Source organism: Odocoileus virginianus, chromosome 4, assembly GCF_023699985.2.
Source record: "Odocoileus virginianus isolate 20LAN1187 ecotype Illinois chromosome 4, Ovbor_1.2, whole genome shotgun sequence".
NCBI lineage: Eukaryota > Metazoa > Chordata > Mammalia > Artiodactyla > Cervidae > Odocoileus > Odocoileus virginianus.
Genome location: NC_069677.1, coordinates 51597452 through 51611716, shown reverse-complemented (window position 1 = coordinate 51611716; position 14265 = coordinate 51597452). Strand labels below are relative to the sequence as shown.

The 14265-nt window shown below is 40.7% G+C and overlaps 1 protein-coding gene across 9 annotated transcripts in view; it reads right to left on the bottom strand.

The window, feature by feature from the left end:
* Positions 1–208: 208 nt before the first annotated feature.
* Positions 209–14265, bottom strand: part of PLCH1 (phospholipase C eta 1) — a 260884-nt gene continuing 246827 nt past the window's right edge. For 4 of the 9 annotated variants that reach the window (XM_070466543.1, XM_070466548.1, XM_070466542.1 and 1 more), the window contains 6 exons: positions 11286–11370; positions 8522–8668; positions 8218–8297; positions 6682–6741; positions 5894–6248; positions 209–3359 (listed from right to left, as the gene is read on the bottom strand). In XM_070466543.1, coding sequence (XP_070322644.1) covers positions 1291–3359; positions 5894–6248; positions 6682–6741; positions 8218–8297; positions 8522–8668; positions 11286–11370 — 2796 coding nt within the window. In that variant the 3' untranslated portion in view covers positions 209–1290. Of the gene's footprint in view, positions 3360–3652; positions 3681–5893; positions 6249–6681; positions 6742–8217; positions 8298–8521; positions 8669–11285; positions 11371–14265 lie in introns of all 9 variants that reach the window. The other 5 variants (XM_070466550.1, XM_070466549.1, XM_070466544.1 and 2 more) reach the window with 5 other exon arrangements.

The following is a 14265-nucleotide window of genomic DNA, read 5'->3' as shown; positions in this document are numbered from 1 at the left end:
TTTCTTCTCAAGTCACCTTGCAAATACCGTCTTGAAAGCAGAATGAAAACACTCAAGGACATAAAATGCTGCTTAAAACTGTCCCCATAGAAGTGATCTCTTCTACTGCAAAGAGATGAAAAGGCAAGTATTTTCAAGAGCTCTGGGTTCCCCCTACTCAACAGTCACCACATGAATTTCAATTTGGGAAAAAAAAAACTTCACCAAGTGTTTAAAAATCTCCTTTAATTATATTTTCATGAATTCCAAGAAGAACATCATTGCAGTTAACATTACAAAAAAGCAAAGAGGGACATCTGAACATGCAATAAAAAATGGATTCACAGTGAAAATAATGTATGTTGGTACTAAAATAGAGTTACTCGGCTCCCTGAAGGGAAAAGGTTTCTTCTAATTATCTATATTCACTTGGGTTTTAGCATGAGAAAATATTTTTTTTTCTTGAAAGCTTTGGGAAGTTTTCAATTTGTGCTACTGTCATTGTTAGCATCTGCTGGAAGTCCTTCATTCTGAAAGCCATTATTTGCAGCCTATAATTTAATCAGAAAGTTCAAAAATACAACAAATAGCTTGGCAACTGTGTTCTTGTTACATACAAAGCCATTAGCAAAAATATGTAACAAAATTTATGTAAAACAAACAATTTTGTCCTTATATACAGAAGTTTGCTTTATTCCTCAGACCCTCACCCCCGGCTCTAAAATGAGAAGGTATGGTGGGGTGGTGGGGTTGGGGGGCGGGGCGGCTACCCATCTCCTCTGAACTCTCCTTCTGGGTGGGGTAGAGAAATCTTGAAAGGTAAGGTAGGTAACTTTTTAAATCTTCTTTTAACTGTGTTGTAAAAATGCATCTGAGCTTCTCAATAAAGAAGGAAAACTAGGAAAGATGGTAATGGCTTTAAAATAAAGAATTCATCCCTTTGTCCTTTGTAAAAACCTCTTAGCAGAGAGTAAAAATGACTACATTTGTGACTGTGAGCTGAGGGCACAGAGTAAAGAGCATCTTGGTGAAACATAGAACCCAAACTGCTGAGAAGTTTCACATCTAGGGCATGCACATATATCATACCAATAGAGTTCACACCTCAGGGAGGAAAGATCCGAGGTACACAGGAAATGTCACCTGGGTCTATATACAAACGCAAAAAGAACACACGGACTCAAAAGGAGGCTGTAACACGAGTTTAAAAATACATCTGAAAATCATCTCAAAGCCAAGGACCATATTTACTGAAAACTCAGACATTCGACAGAGTATCTTATTAACAGTGAAAACGTAGCTTTATGTAATTCACAGTCTCAAAAGAAAATAAATTTCTGGTTTATCATCACTGCTGGGTTCGGTCTGCAGAACAGAGTGATGGGAACAGAACCGGTCGGCGTGGCCGGCGCGCAGGGCTGCGCATGCGCCCTCGGGGATGCCGCGGCCCTCCAGGCCGCCGCCCTTGGCGCTCCGCAGGTAGCCCGCGATGTAGGAGCCGGTGGAGTGCCGGTTCCCGGTGGGCGCGGGCGCGCACGGCTTGCTTCGAAGAACCACTCCTCCCACAGCGCTGGGGGTCACACTCTTCTGCCTGTTGGCTTCCTGCTTCTCCTTGGCACGACTGGCAATATTGCGCACTCTGCTCTGACTTCGGGATGACAGCTTTCTGACCAAGGCCCTGGGGAACTGATTGGCATCCTGCTTGGAGTGCAGCACTTGGCAGCCGTCTTCCTGCTCAAAGGACACAAGCTTCCGCAGCTGCTCGGTCAGGGCATCCATAGGCTCTAACGACTTTGTTTTCACAGCCATGCCCTTCTTGTCTCTGATGCCAGTGCTAACGAAGCTCTTGCTAATACACTGGTACTTGCTTTCAAAATTACAGGCGATGTCCTCTGATGTTAAGTCCCCCAGACTTTTGGATTTGCAAGGACTGGACAGCTTCAGAGCAGAGTGTGTGGACTGCTCCGGGGCAGGGGCATGCATGTCATGAGCACAAGACAGGGGCCCGGAGGTCTGGTTCATTTTTGCATCTGAATTTGAGAAGTGGTTATGCATAAAGCCAGCACCCTGATAGGCTAGACGAGAAATATTTTGATTTTTGACATCTTGAGTATTGTTGAATATTTCAGAGACAGAAGGGTGGAGAGTCTCTTTACAGTAGCCATTTCTCAAGCCTCTTTGAAAATGTTCCACTGCATCTGGACTGTATTTCACTTTTAAAGGAGAAGTGAGGTGACTTGTGCCCTCTCTCCTAAATTCACAGGTTGTTAGGGACAGATTTTCTGAGTCTCCTTCCAATTCCACGAGACTGCTCTCCCCAGAATTTAAACTGAGAGTAGGAGCAGCTATTATATCTTCCAGTGTCAAGTCAGTGGAAGTGGCAGGGCTGGGGTTCTTCAGGAATTCCCAGTCTTTTCCCTGGGTGGGACTTTCTGGTAACCAGCAGTGAGAGGTATTAGAGGACCGAGGCAGTTTACTTTCTATGGCCCCAGTCGTAGCCTTCCCAGAAAGGTCATTATCTGGTTTAGTTTTGGAGACAGGAGTGCAGATAGTTTCACCAACAGCTGTGTGTGCTGAACCTTCAGAGGTCTCGTGCCCAGAGAATGCAATCTGCTCGGGAGAGGAGCACAGGAAGGGTGACTTGGGTTTTCCATTGGGAAAGCCATGCTTGAAGGGCATCTTTAGGTCCATGGTGGGCACAGGAGGATGGCCCAACGCCACACTGGGGCTCTGAAGATGAGAAGCAACTGTAGGGCTAGCCTGGTCGCTGGGCTCATCAAACTGGCCAATCAGCGCCGAGATGGAACTGCCAGGCTCGTTCTCATTTGTCAAAGTGACACTGTCAATAAGGTGGGAAATTTCACTCTCCTGGAGAATTGCAGTGGAATGTAAGTCAGGTGCATCAGAACAGAGTGTCGAGACGTCTGACAAAGAAAAGGATGTTGCAGCTCTGCCCTTGTCCCAGTGACCTTCCAGCTTCTTAATCTCCAGATTGCTCTGAGAAAGGATGCTTCCTGACAACGTGCTTTTCCCTACTGTGAAGCCCCCAGCATTCCCATTTTCCTTGGTTTTCATACCACATAGATCTTTTGACGGGCTAACTGCAGGATCACGAGCCAAATGCTGCCTTGGAGAAAGGGATCTGCTGAGGCACTCTTCCCGGCAGTCACTTAACACGTTTGATTTGGTTCTCCCACCCTTTGGACCCGGCACTAACTGTTCTGTGGTTGACAAGTTGGCAGTAGAAACAGCAGAGTTCCCTTGGCTGATGTCTTTGTGGATGAGAGCGCTGGAGGAAGAGGATAACTTTCTGTTGAAATTTGGGAAATGCTGGTCTTTTACACTTGCCTTCCCATCTCTTCTGGCATCCTTATCTTCTGCTGAATGAAACAAACAATATTTTAAGTGGCATATATCACTTTATATAGGACCTGCAAACACTCATGTTTGCCTTCAGACAGACAAATGGAAAATGTAAATCTGTTACAGTGTGACAGAATCATGGATTGTAGAGATTTGCAACAAAGTGTCTGTGTGATGGATAAATGGTAAAATATATTTATATAGTTTCACTGGAGCCTCCCTTTGAATAGCTATTACATCAGCTAAGGATGTAATATTCATTGTAAAAAAAAATGTCAATGAGTTACCATACTTTTACAGTGAAGATTACCTTAGGTTGTTTCCTATTCAGATTTGTACTACACAGAAGCATGGCAATAAAAACAGAACAAGACAGCTCTGTTAAACAAAGGATTGTGGCACCTGTAAGCAAGACACTGTAAACTTTCAAAGTCATACATGTGCTAGTAAAAAGCAAACCAAAAAAACCACAAATCATTTTGAAAAACATTTTGGCAAAAGACTTAATTTGACCAATTAATTTTTGAAACAAATTGGAAAGTGCAATAACTGCATTAGAATAGCAATATCTGTTGACTTTAAAATGTAAAAATAAAGACTTGGTCACCAATTCTATGCCATTGCTAATGTCTAATTTCCCATTGATCATATTTTTTTGAGTTTTAATACATAAATTTCATATTTCATTCTCCCCTAAAAGAGGCAGCAAGATCTTAGGCACAAGAAGGAAAACTTAAAAAAAATACACAATTTAAATTAATTCAGGGTACCCCATCCTATTTAGTATAATGTTAAGACAATATTAGGTGTGCTAATATTCTTAATCACATTATTTTAACAGCATTTTATGCTTTCAGTTATGAAAATTGAAAAAGAATATGTTTATTAACTATTTTCCTAACTAAAAAGTTCATCATAAAAACTTGATTAGCCCAAAAATTATAAGGAAAAATATAAATATTATATGATGTTACCACTCAGATACTATAAGCTTCTATAAAATTATGTATACAATTTTGTATTCTGAATTTTTTCCACCTAATTTTTCTTCTACATGGTAACTTGAATCATTGCATGGTTATATATTGCTCTATATTTACAAGTTTTATATTTATGTACTACTAAATATATTATGCTATATATATATATATGAATAACTTATATAACTTGCATGGTTATGTATTGCTCTATATTTACAAACTTTATATTTATGTATTACTAAATATATTATGCTATATATATATGAATAACATATATAAAGTTCCTGTTTTTTAAATGCAGGAAAGAAATATCAACTATTGCTTTCTAACTCACCTAAATAGTATTAGCATCTTAATTGTGGTTTTAACAGGATTAATTATTACCATTTTTTGCTTTATTTCCCTCCCAAAATGGAGTTTATATTTATTTATAGTTTACTTCCCCCAAGGTGGAGATTAAAATAAATTTTAAAGCATGTATTTCATCTCTTCTCCAATACTACTCTTAGCAAAATTTCAAACATTAAACTCCCCCTTTCTCCTTCAAAGAAGCCATTGAAAAATTGATTTGTCCTCCTATCATATCTGACAATAAAAATCAATATAAATTGGTATTAATGAGAAAAGAGATTACTGGAATAGACTGCATGATGAAAGAATTTTGCTAAAAGAAACAGGGATTATCTTCTACTGTCTGAGGTGATTCTGATTTAATTAAAACTTGTCTGTTGCAGAGACATCAAATGCATACAGTTTTGGCACTTGAATTATCTAAAATAGGGTGGGGGAGGAGTCACTGATAAAGGACAGAGCTCTTTGGTTCCCAGTAAAACAGATAACCACTCTTTATCAAGTTCTCGCTATGAGTGAACCATTATGCCCAAATTAGAGGAAAAGGCAGGTAACACCTGGTCCCTGTGCCTGAGTTTATAACTGGACAGGAGCTGCAGACATGCGGCCTTCCCTGCCCTCATCCAGGGAAGGGACACGGAGGCCCCAGGAAAACAGCAAATAAGCTCCCTCTTGAGGAAGCAGAGATGTCTCAAGTGAAGACAGTGGCTTACTTTTAACAGCTGGGGTTTCCTCTTTCCCCATAAACATTTCCAATTGTGGAAACATGTTGCATAGTGAGAAAGAAATACAACTGAACTACACCTCAGAAAAGTCAATATAATTCTGTTCCTCTCAGAAAATCAGTAACTATGGTACCCACTAAGAAAAAACCATGACCTCTGCTCATATTTTGCCGGTTTCATCTCCCTCTGGAGTACCTCATAGGCCCACAGGCTCTCCACCATCATCCCTGGTCCCTCACAGTCAACTTCAGATGTCAATGTTATTTTGAGGCTGTAGGTGACTGGGAAATTGCTCTTCCAGCACCCTCTTGCCTAAGTTTAAAATCTGGCCTAAAAGGTAACACTGTAACGTAATTACCTATTTTTCAGAATATTTTACTTTGACTACAAAATGCCAACCATGTCATTGTAGTAATTAGGGACACCAAAATGTGTCTTTAAAAAAAAAATGTGTCTTAAAATGGTGTATTCTCAGAGAAACTGAAAGCATCTTACCCTGAGAGTTTTCCTTTCCTTCAGGGTCTTTTGCGGTTTCAGATACAGGCAGCGACAGAGCCCCAAGAAGACTTCTGTCAACGGGCATAGAGACAGGGCGCGCTTGCAGACTCCGCGTGGTCCTTCTCAGGACCCCATCTTGATCTCTTGCAACCTCAGAAACAGAATCCTTCATCTCTACCATTTCTTGGAAGCCCATCTTGCTCTTTTTTCTGCCTTTGGCCGGAGCGCTGGCTGTGCGTCGCAGAATCTTGTCTCCAATCGATCGCTTCCGAATGTAATAGCAAGTGTTTTCTGAAGAATTGTGTCTGGGATTCTTATTGAACAGCCCCTTCAAACCTTGGAGCTGTCTGTTCTGAAGACACAAAAGGACCAAGCAGAAGTTAAGCAAGTACCACTGTGTCAACCGCTTGCCTCTCACGTGATGGCTGCGTGAAAAATGGATAGAAAACGAACTCTCACAGCCACTGAATATTCAAACTGAGAAAACGACAACACACAGCACGTTTGCACTACGCCATGCATGTCTCATCAACCTGACTTTGGGAGGAAGGCAGCCTCCCATTTTCACCACCAAGCTTGCCCATGAGTTTCCTGCCCAAAGAAGGTAGGACAAGGTGGTAGGAAGTTTCCACAGTGAACAGACTGTTATGAACTTGAGCCGCCTTAAAGCAACAGACGCACGTTTCAAAGTGGTAAGCAGGATGATGGAGCGAGGTGAGAGCATGCTGCCATGACCACTGATAGAAACGCGCCCGCCAGAACCAAACACCATGCTGAGAAACTACCTTTGTAGCTCCTAGAAAGTGCAATATAGTGTAACTGGGGTTGAGTATTAAAGGGCTCCACTGCAAGGGGGGGAAAAAGCACAACAAAACACAATTGGGGCTCATTCAAGAAGGTTGCACAAGTAAAAACAGACGGTGATACAACACATATGCTCTGTAAACCCTTTCTCCCACTTTGAACTTTTAGTTGCAGGTTTCATTCATTGCTCAGTTCACTACCACCGCACTGTGGTTTATGCATCTCAACCCAAACACACCTTGAAGGTAATAAATGACTTACACTACACATGGACATTTACTTAGGAGAGAGAACACAAGGCCTACAGAACACATTCTCTTTCCTGTTATTTCTGGCTCAAGTTTTAAACAAATTCCGAATTTTATTATTTCCTTCAAGCATGTGAAATGCTTGAGATGCTGCTTAGTTCACCTGGGATTCCTGAGAACTTCAAGAATCACTTTTTGATCATTAACATTTGTGTATGTTTAGGCCAGAGGAGAGATCTCAGCAAGCAGCGCAATGCAGGACTGAACACAGAAGACATAAAACTTTACCACTCTTAGGAATTAGGATCCTTACCCCTCCCAACTGACGGATGTGAGAATAAACACATACTTCCTATTTCAGAGCAAATTGGTCCACTCCCTACCAGTCACTGTCATCTTTTTAATATTAATATTAGCTGACATTTCTGAGCATTTACTATGTGCCAGGCAGCTTTTTAAAGATAAAGTTTTTGTTTATGAAGAAGGTACAGATAAGGAAGCAGAAGCACAGAGAATGTATAAACCTCTGGAGGAGGAGTCCCAGACTATGCTGACCTTCTGATAAAGAGCACTGGACACCCCTGGGCCCGAGCCCCTCCAAATCACATCTAGTCCTGAAAATTGTTCCGGTCACTAAATCCCCAGTGACTTGGCATTACCAGACGAGAGCCTATTGATATGTAAACCTCAAGTGAGCTCCGCAGTGAAGAAACTGTCACTGGGAGAGAGCCAGAAGACACTGGTACGATCTCTTCCTTTTAAGTTCAGTGGGCGGCTTTTCATTCATTCATGATTTTTAGGTCTCCAGTTAAATACATGACACTTGAATGAATGCATCCTGCCTAGAACTGGCTGGGATCACAGCCCAGTTAGGACAGGTAATTCAAACATCGGAGACTACATTTCCTACTGCAGCCAGCTTGAGTCTTTTTTTAAGGATTATAATAAAATTCAGACATGTAACTGCAGCTTTACTGTTTTAGTCAAACAAATGATTGCCTGGGACAGTAACAGTTTTGTCAGTTCTGTTAAGCCCAGCAAGGGCCACTGGGTGGAGGGGACATGTACACCCCTAAACAGAGGAAGGAGCACATGAATGAGGACCCCAGGGCAGGTGAGCACATGGAGCATGGTGTAGGCTGGCCTTCCTAGAGTTGCCTGTCAGAACATGTTGTCGAGGTTTATGTCCCTTTTATGCAATGAATTAAAAACTTTGTTAGGGACCATATTATTGTTGCATGTGACTTTAAGCCTTGTGATCATTCTCACCTTCCCATAGATTTCATTGATTGTTATGTGGACAAATATAGATGCTTCTGTCAGTCCTTCCAAGTAGACATGGCGGTAGCCTGATAAAAGAGGAGAAGTAGTTACCTTTTCGTTGAACTCATGTTTGGCTTTTCCATGGGTGAAATAGAATTAAATACCTGACTTCACAATAGTTATATTAACACTCACATGATCATATAATACATACTTTCTATATCATATATGCCGTGTATCCTGTATATTGCATATCACATCTTCCAAAGAACAAGGAACAGTCTAGAGAGAAAAGTTCAGCCAGAATTACCAGGCACCAAGCTGCTGAAGGTCACAGTTCTCTGCCCAACAAAGTCTCGTCCAATTGGATCATGATCCCACACGAGGAACCGGACCAAAGCTAGTTCTGGCATATGTACTGTAAATGTCAGGGTTTCTTCCCATACAGGGTTAAATCCTGAGAGAAACAGGAAAAGACAAATTAAAAAAGCAAAAGGGATTGGCTAAAAATGATTTAGCGGCAACATCTGCAAAGCAGACAGTGAAAATTGCTTGCAATGGTTATTAAACTGGTGAAGACAAGAGCCACCCCAGGATGCCTTACTGAAATAAAGCCTTGGAACTTACCCCCATTGCTAGAAAATAATTGGTAAGAAAATTGCCTGTAAATTATTACATCAATTCTAATAATCCTTGAAGCAAAACTGCATTGTGGAGAAGGCTCTTTTAGACAGTCAGTTAGCTCAAAAAGTATCTATAGTAGTGAGCTGAGAATAATGTTTTAGCAAAAACAATAAAGAATGATTCCTCTTCCCCACCCCCATCCCACCCCACCCCAATAAAGCGATGCTTCTCACCCACCAAAATGTTTGCTGTTATCATCACCAGCAAGCATTCTGTAAGGTTTCAGTGTTACTGTACAAATGTTGTTGTTGTTATTTAATCATGTCCAACTCTTTCGTGACCCTGTAGACTGTAGCCCGCAGGCTCCTCTGTCCATGGGATTTCCCAGGCAAGAATACCGGAGTAGTTGCCATCTCCTTCTCCAGGGGATCTTCCCGACCCAGGGGTTGAACCTGTGTCTCCTGCATTGCAGGCGTACTCTTTACCACTAAGCCACCAAGGAGGACCCACTGTACATATACCATCCTATTTAATTCTTATGGCAATCCTCTAAGGGTGGTAGGGCAGGGATTCTTTCCCTAATTAAGAAAAATATATATATTACTGACTTTCAAAAATATGTAACTCAAAAAAATATACAAGTAATCCATGCTCATTTTTTAACACAGGAAATATAATGCTCATGTTATAGTTGAAAAAACAGATATTCAGAGAAAATAATGTGCCTAATGTCATACAACTGGTGACAGAGCCAAGTGAGATGAGGCAGTGTTGATTCTCAGTGGCATCTCATGAAGCAAGACCTTAATACAAGAAAGATGATATATTTTCATAGGTACTGAAAATAAATAGGAAAAGCATATAATTTAACTCAAATTCTATAAGCCAAAAACATTTATTTCTTGGTAAAATTCTCTCAGATAAATTAATAGATAAAAATGCAAGTACTCTATAAGTTTTTCTTTTCTAAAAATGAAAATTAATGTTATTAAACGTATGTATTAAGGAGGCATCAGCCACTTAACCCTAATGCCTTAGCTAATGAAATAATTATGGACTGAAAATCATTGAGATGTCCCTCCTGAATGGGAGAAAACATACTTTTTGTTGACTTAGTGATGACATCTCAGTTACTTCTGTGACTAAAAAAATTCATTGAGCATTTATTAGTAGGAAAATGCAGTATGGGAACCTTATTACTTTAAGCATGTTATTTCCTAAGTAACAAGTTTCTGCTACTCTTGAATCCTTAAATCCCTTTCTTTAAACTCCTCTGAAAGCCAATCTAGGAACCTCTAATTTCCACAAATGTTTTGAGGACTGAAGTTTAGTTTTTGTTTTTTTTAGAGTATTAATGACTAGGGATTGAGGAAAAACAGGCATGCAATAAGGTCTGTCATGCGTGCATGCTAAGTTGCTTCAGTCGTATCCAACTCTTTGCGACCCCATGGGTGGTAGCCCTCCAACTTCCTCTGTCCATGGGATTCTCCCAGCAAAAATACTGGAGTGGGTTACCATGCTGTCCTCTAGGGGATCTTCCTGACCCAGAAATCAAACCGAAGTCTCTTATGTCTCCTGCATTGGCAGGCGGGTTCCTTACATTAGCACCACTTGGGAAGCCCAATGTTTGTCATATGTATAAATAAGTACAACTTTAGAAGACTGTTAAGAGGCTTGAGTAAAGAAAGCTTTCTTTACATTATGGCCAAAATAAGAGAAGAGTGAAGCTGCCTCACCACAAGTACATATTCAAGAATAAACTTGCCAGAGTGTGCTGCCCCTGTCTTTACAATTTTCACGCTCCAGAGAAAATAAGAAATCATTAGGATGTAGGTTTCACAAATGAGAGCTTTGAGGCAACTCATACCATAAAAACAACATAAATAAGTAATGGGTCATTTTTCTCATTGTAACCCAGTTACAAAGTTGTAACCCAGCCGATTAAAATATTATTCATTTCAATAGAAAAAACATTTGCTTCAAAAGCAGAAGTCTTGAGAGCCTAGATTACAACATCCATCAAAACATACCATGCATCAGTCCACAATTACTTAGTTTTATGTGTTGAAAAGTCTTCACAAAACTCAGATGGCAGTTCTAGATTTTAAAGATTGGTTTATCTTCTACATAGACACATTTTACTTTTTCGGTGCAAATTCCATCTCTGTGCCGTGCTTAGTTGCTCAGTCTGATTCTTTGTGACCCCATGGACTACAGCCCACCAGGTTCCTCTGTCCATGGGGATTCTCCAGGCAAGAATACTGGAGTGGGTTGCCATGCCCTTCTCCAGGCGATCTTCCCAACACAGGGATTGAACCCAGGTCTCCCGCATTGCAGGCAGATTCTTTATTATCTGAGCCACCAGGGAAGCTCACACAAGACACGTTTTTCCTTTTCGGTGCAAATTCTACCTCTAGAGCATCTTTATTAAAAGTGAACAGAGACCTTACCATTGTCATCTACCACACGAGTTTGATCTTTAGAACAATCTACTGGCAATCCAATAATTTCAACTTCAACAAAAGGATCGATGATCTATAAAGAGATTAAAAGCATTAGTTATTACCACTGATACATTTCTACACATTAATTGAAGAATATTGGCCAAAATATTGGCCAAAAGTCACATATCAACATCAATCCACTTAGGTGCTTACTAACAAAGAGAAACTGTATCAGGTGTAACAGAGTCAGATCTGAGGCATGAAAGAAAAAAGATTACATTATTATTTACCAATATCTACTAATGCTACAAAAACTTTATCCAAAGAATCTGTGACTCTAGTTGAGGGTATGTACCCAACAGAAATGAGAGCTTCTGTCTATGCAAAAATGCTCAGAGCAGGTGAATTCATAATAGCCACGCACTGGAAACAAACTAAATGTCCATAATGAGTAAGATGGATAAATGGTGGAATATTCATTTAATAAAACAACACAACAATAAAAAGATAACAAAGTTCTCTACATAACCAAAATGTGAAACAAGTCATAAAAGGGTATATATACATTTCAATATATAAGTGAAGAAGAACTAAAGAGTGTCTTTCTGAAGTGAAACAGGAGAGGGAAAAGCTGACTTAAAGCTCAACATTCAGAAAACTAAGATCATGGCATCCGGTCCCATCACTTCATAGCAAATAGATGGGGAAACAGTGGAAACAGTGGCTGACTTTATTTTGGGGGGGCTCCAAAATCACTGCAGATGGTGATTGCAGCCATGAAATTAAAAGACGCTTACTCCTTGGAAGGAAAGTTATGACCAGCCTAGACAGCATATTAAAAAGCAGAGACATTACTTTGCCAACAAAGGTCCATCTAATCAAGGCTATGGTTTTTCCAGTAGTCATGTATGGATGTGAGAGGTGGACTCTAAAGAAAGCTGAGTGTTGAAGAATTGATGCTTTTGAACTGTGGTGTTGGATAAGACTCCTGAGAGTCCCTTGGGCTGCAAGGGGATCCAACCAGTCCATTCTAAAGGAGATCAGTCCTGGGTGTCCATTGGAAGGACTGATGTTGAAGCTGAAGCTCCAATACTTTGGCCACCTGATGCGAAGAGCTGACTCATTTGAAAAGACCTTGATGCTGGGAAGGATTAGGGGCAGGAGGAGAAGAGGACAACGAAGGATGAGATGGTTGGATGGCATCACTGACTCAATGGACACGGGTTTGGGTGGACTGCAGGAGTTGGTGATAGATAGGGAGGCCTGACATGCTGCGATTCATGGGGTCGCAAAGAGTTGGACACGACTGAGCAACTGAACTGACCTGAACTGATGTATATATGAGTTTATTTACATATACGTCAGAGTCTATTTACATAACGTTTAAGCACAGACTAAATCAATCTATTGTGATTGGGCTGGTATTTGATGGAAGGAGTGGAGGCGTAGGAGTAGATATTGACTGGGAAGGTGTACGGAAGCCTCTGGAGGTGCTGGATATGTTCTATCTTGACCTGGGTACATAATAATTGATCATCAAGTTATCCACACTGGACTTGTGCAATTTAACATAGTTAAATCAATTGAGTACTAGGTGCGAAGTTTAAAGTATTTAAAAAGGTGAAAAATATGAGGGAATTCTCTTGTGGTCCAGTGGTACCACTGCAGGGAACTAAGGTCCCACATGCCAGGTGGCACAGCCAAAAAAAACCTTTACCTCCAGCACATCCCTGTCCTCCGGGGGAGCAATCTTCCTTTGTTGGCTATTTGTGAGCTCTCTTTTGTCACTCCAATACTGGATAAGGAGCAATTAAGGAATAAAATCCCAAAGGACCCAGAAGGAGGGAATTACTAAGTCTGGGAAAACACTGTTTTAGAAGTTTGGAGAGTAAGAAGAATACAGTTTGGGAAGGGAAGTGTCAGGGAATATAAGATAGAGGTCTGATGGAAAAACACTTTGAGACAGGTAGATAGACATATTTTTGGTTTACTAAAGAAGTCAGCTAAAGTTTACACATTTTGAATTAATTCTTTGAAACCAGAACTTTTTCCATAGAACAGAACTGTGTGGTAAAACTGTACCACTGGAGGTCTTGGATTTGGGGGCAGCTAATAAATAGGACTTCTGTTTTTAAGGAATTTAAGAGGTTTAATTTAATTAAATCTCAATTAAGGAATTTAAGAAGCCACCGAGAGTAGCACTGACATACATACACTATCACGTGTAAAATACACAGCTAGTGGGAGGCCGCTGCATTAGCACGGGGAGTTCAGCTTGGTGCTGTGTGATAACCTAGAGGCATGGACCAGGGGCAGGTGGGAGGGAGGCTCCAGAGGGAGGAGATAAATGGATACTTAGAGCTGATTCGCACTGCTGTGCAGCAGAAACCAACAGTGTTGTAAAGCAATCATCCTCCAATTATGAAAAAAAGCAGCAGCCACCACAGGCGTGAAGGGCCACTTCCTGCTTCAACACGGCTGGACCTGGGCAAATTGTGTCACATCTGTGCTTCAGTTTCCTCATCTATAAACCTGAGCAAACAGTGTCCGCTTCATCAAGCTGTGATCCAGGTGACATGCCAGGACAATGGAACTGAACAATGGAACTGGAGAGATTTGGGAGGCAGAATGTCCAGGAGATGGGAACTGGGTAGATGTGGAGAGCAAAGAAAAGGTGAAAATTAAAGATGACAATTTTCTGATTGGGAGCAAGAAGAGTTATTTCACTCTCAGAGATAATGAATAATGTGAGAGATCACAGGCTGAGAATTCAAGGAGCCAAGATGAGAGGAAAACTGTATTTTCATTTGTATTTCCACTTTCCATAAAACACAAATAGTAGAATATTAGTCCCATAACTTTGTGTCTGACAGAAATCACAGGTGTTTAAGTCAGATTATGGTTGTGACAGAAATCTCCATGTGTCACCCATACTCATCTAATAGTTATTCAACCCCTCTCTAGATCCTGCTATTTATTGCACACA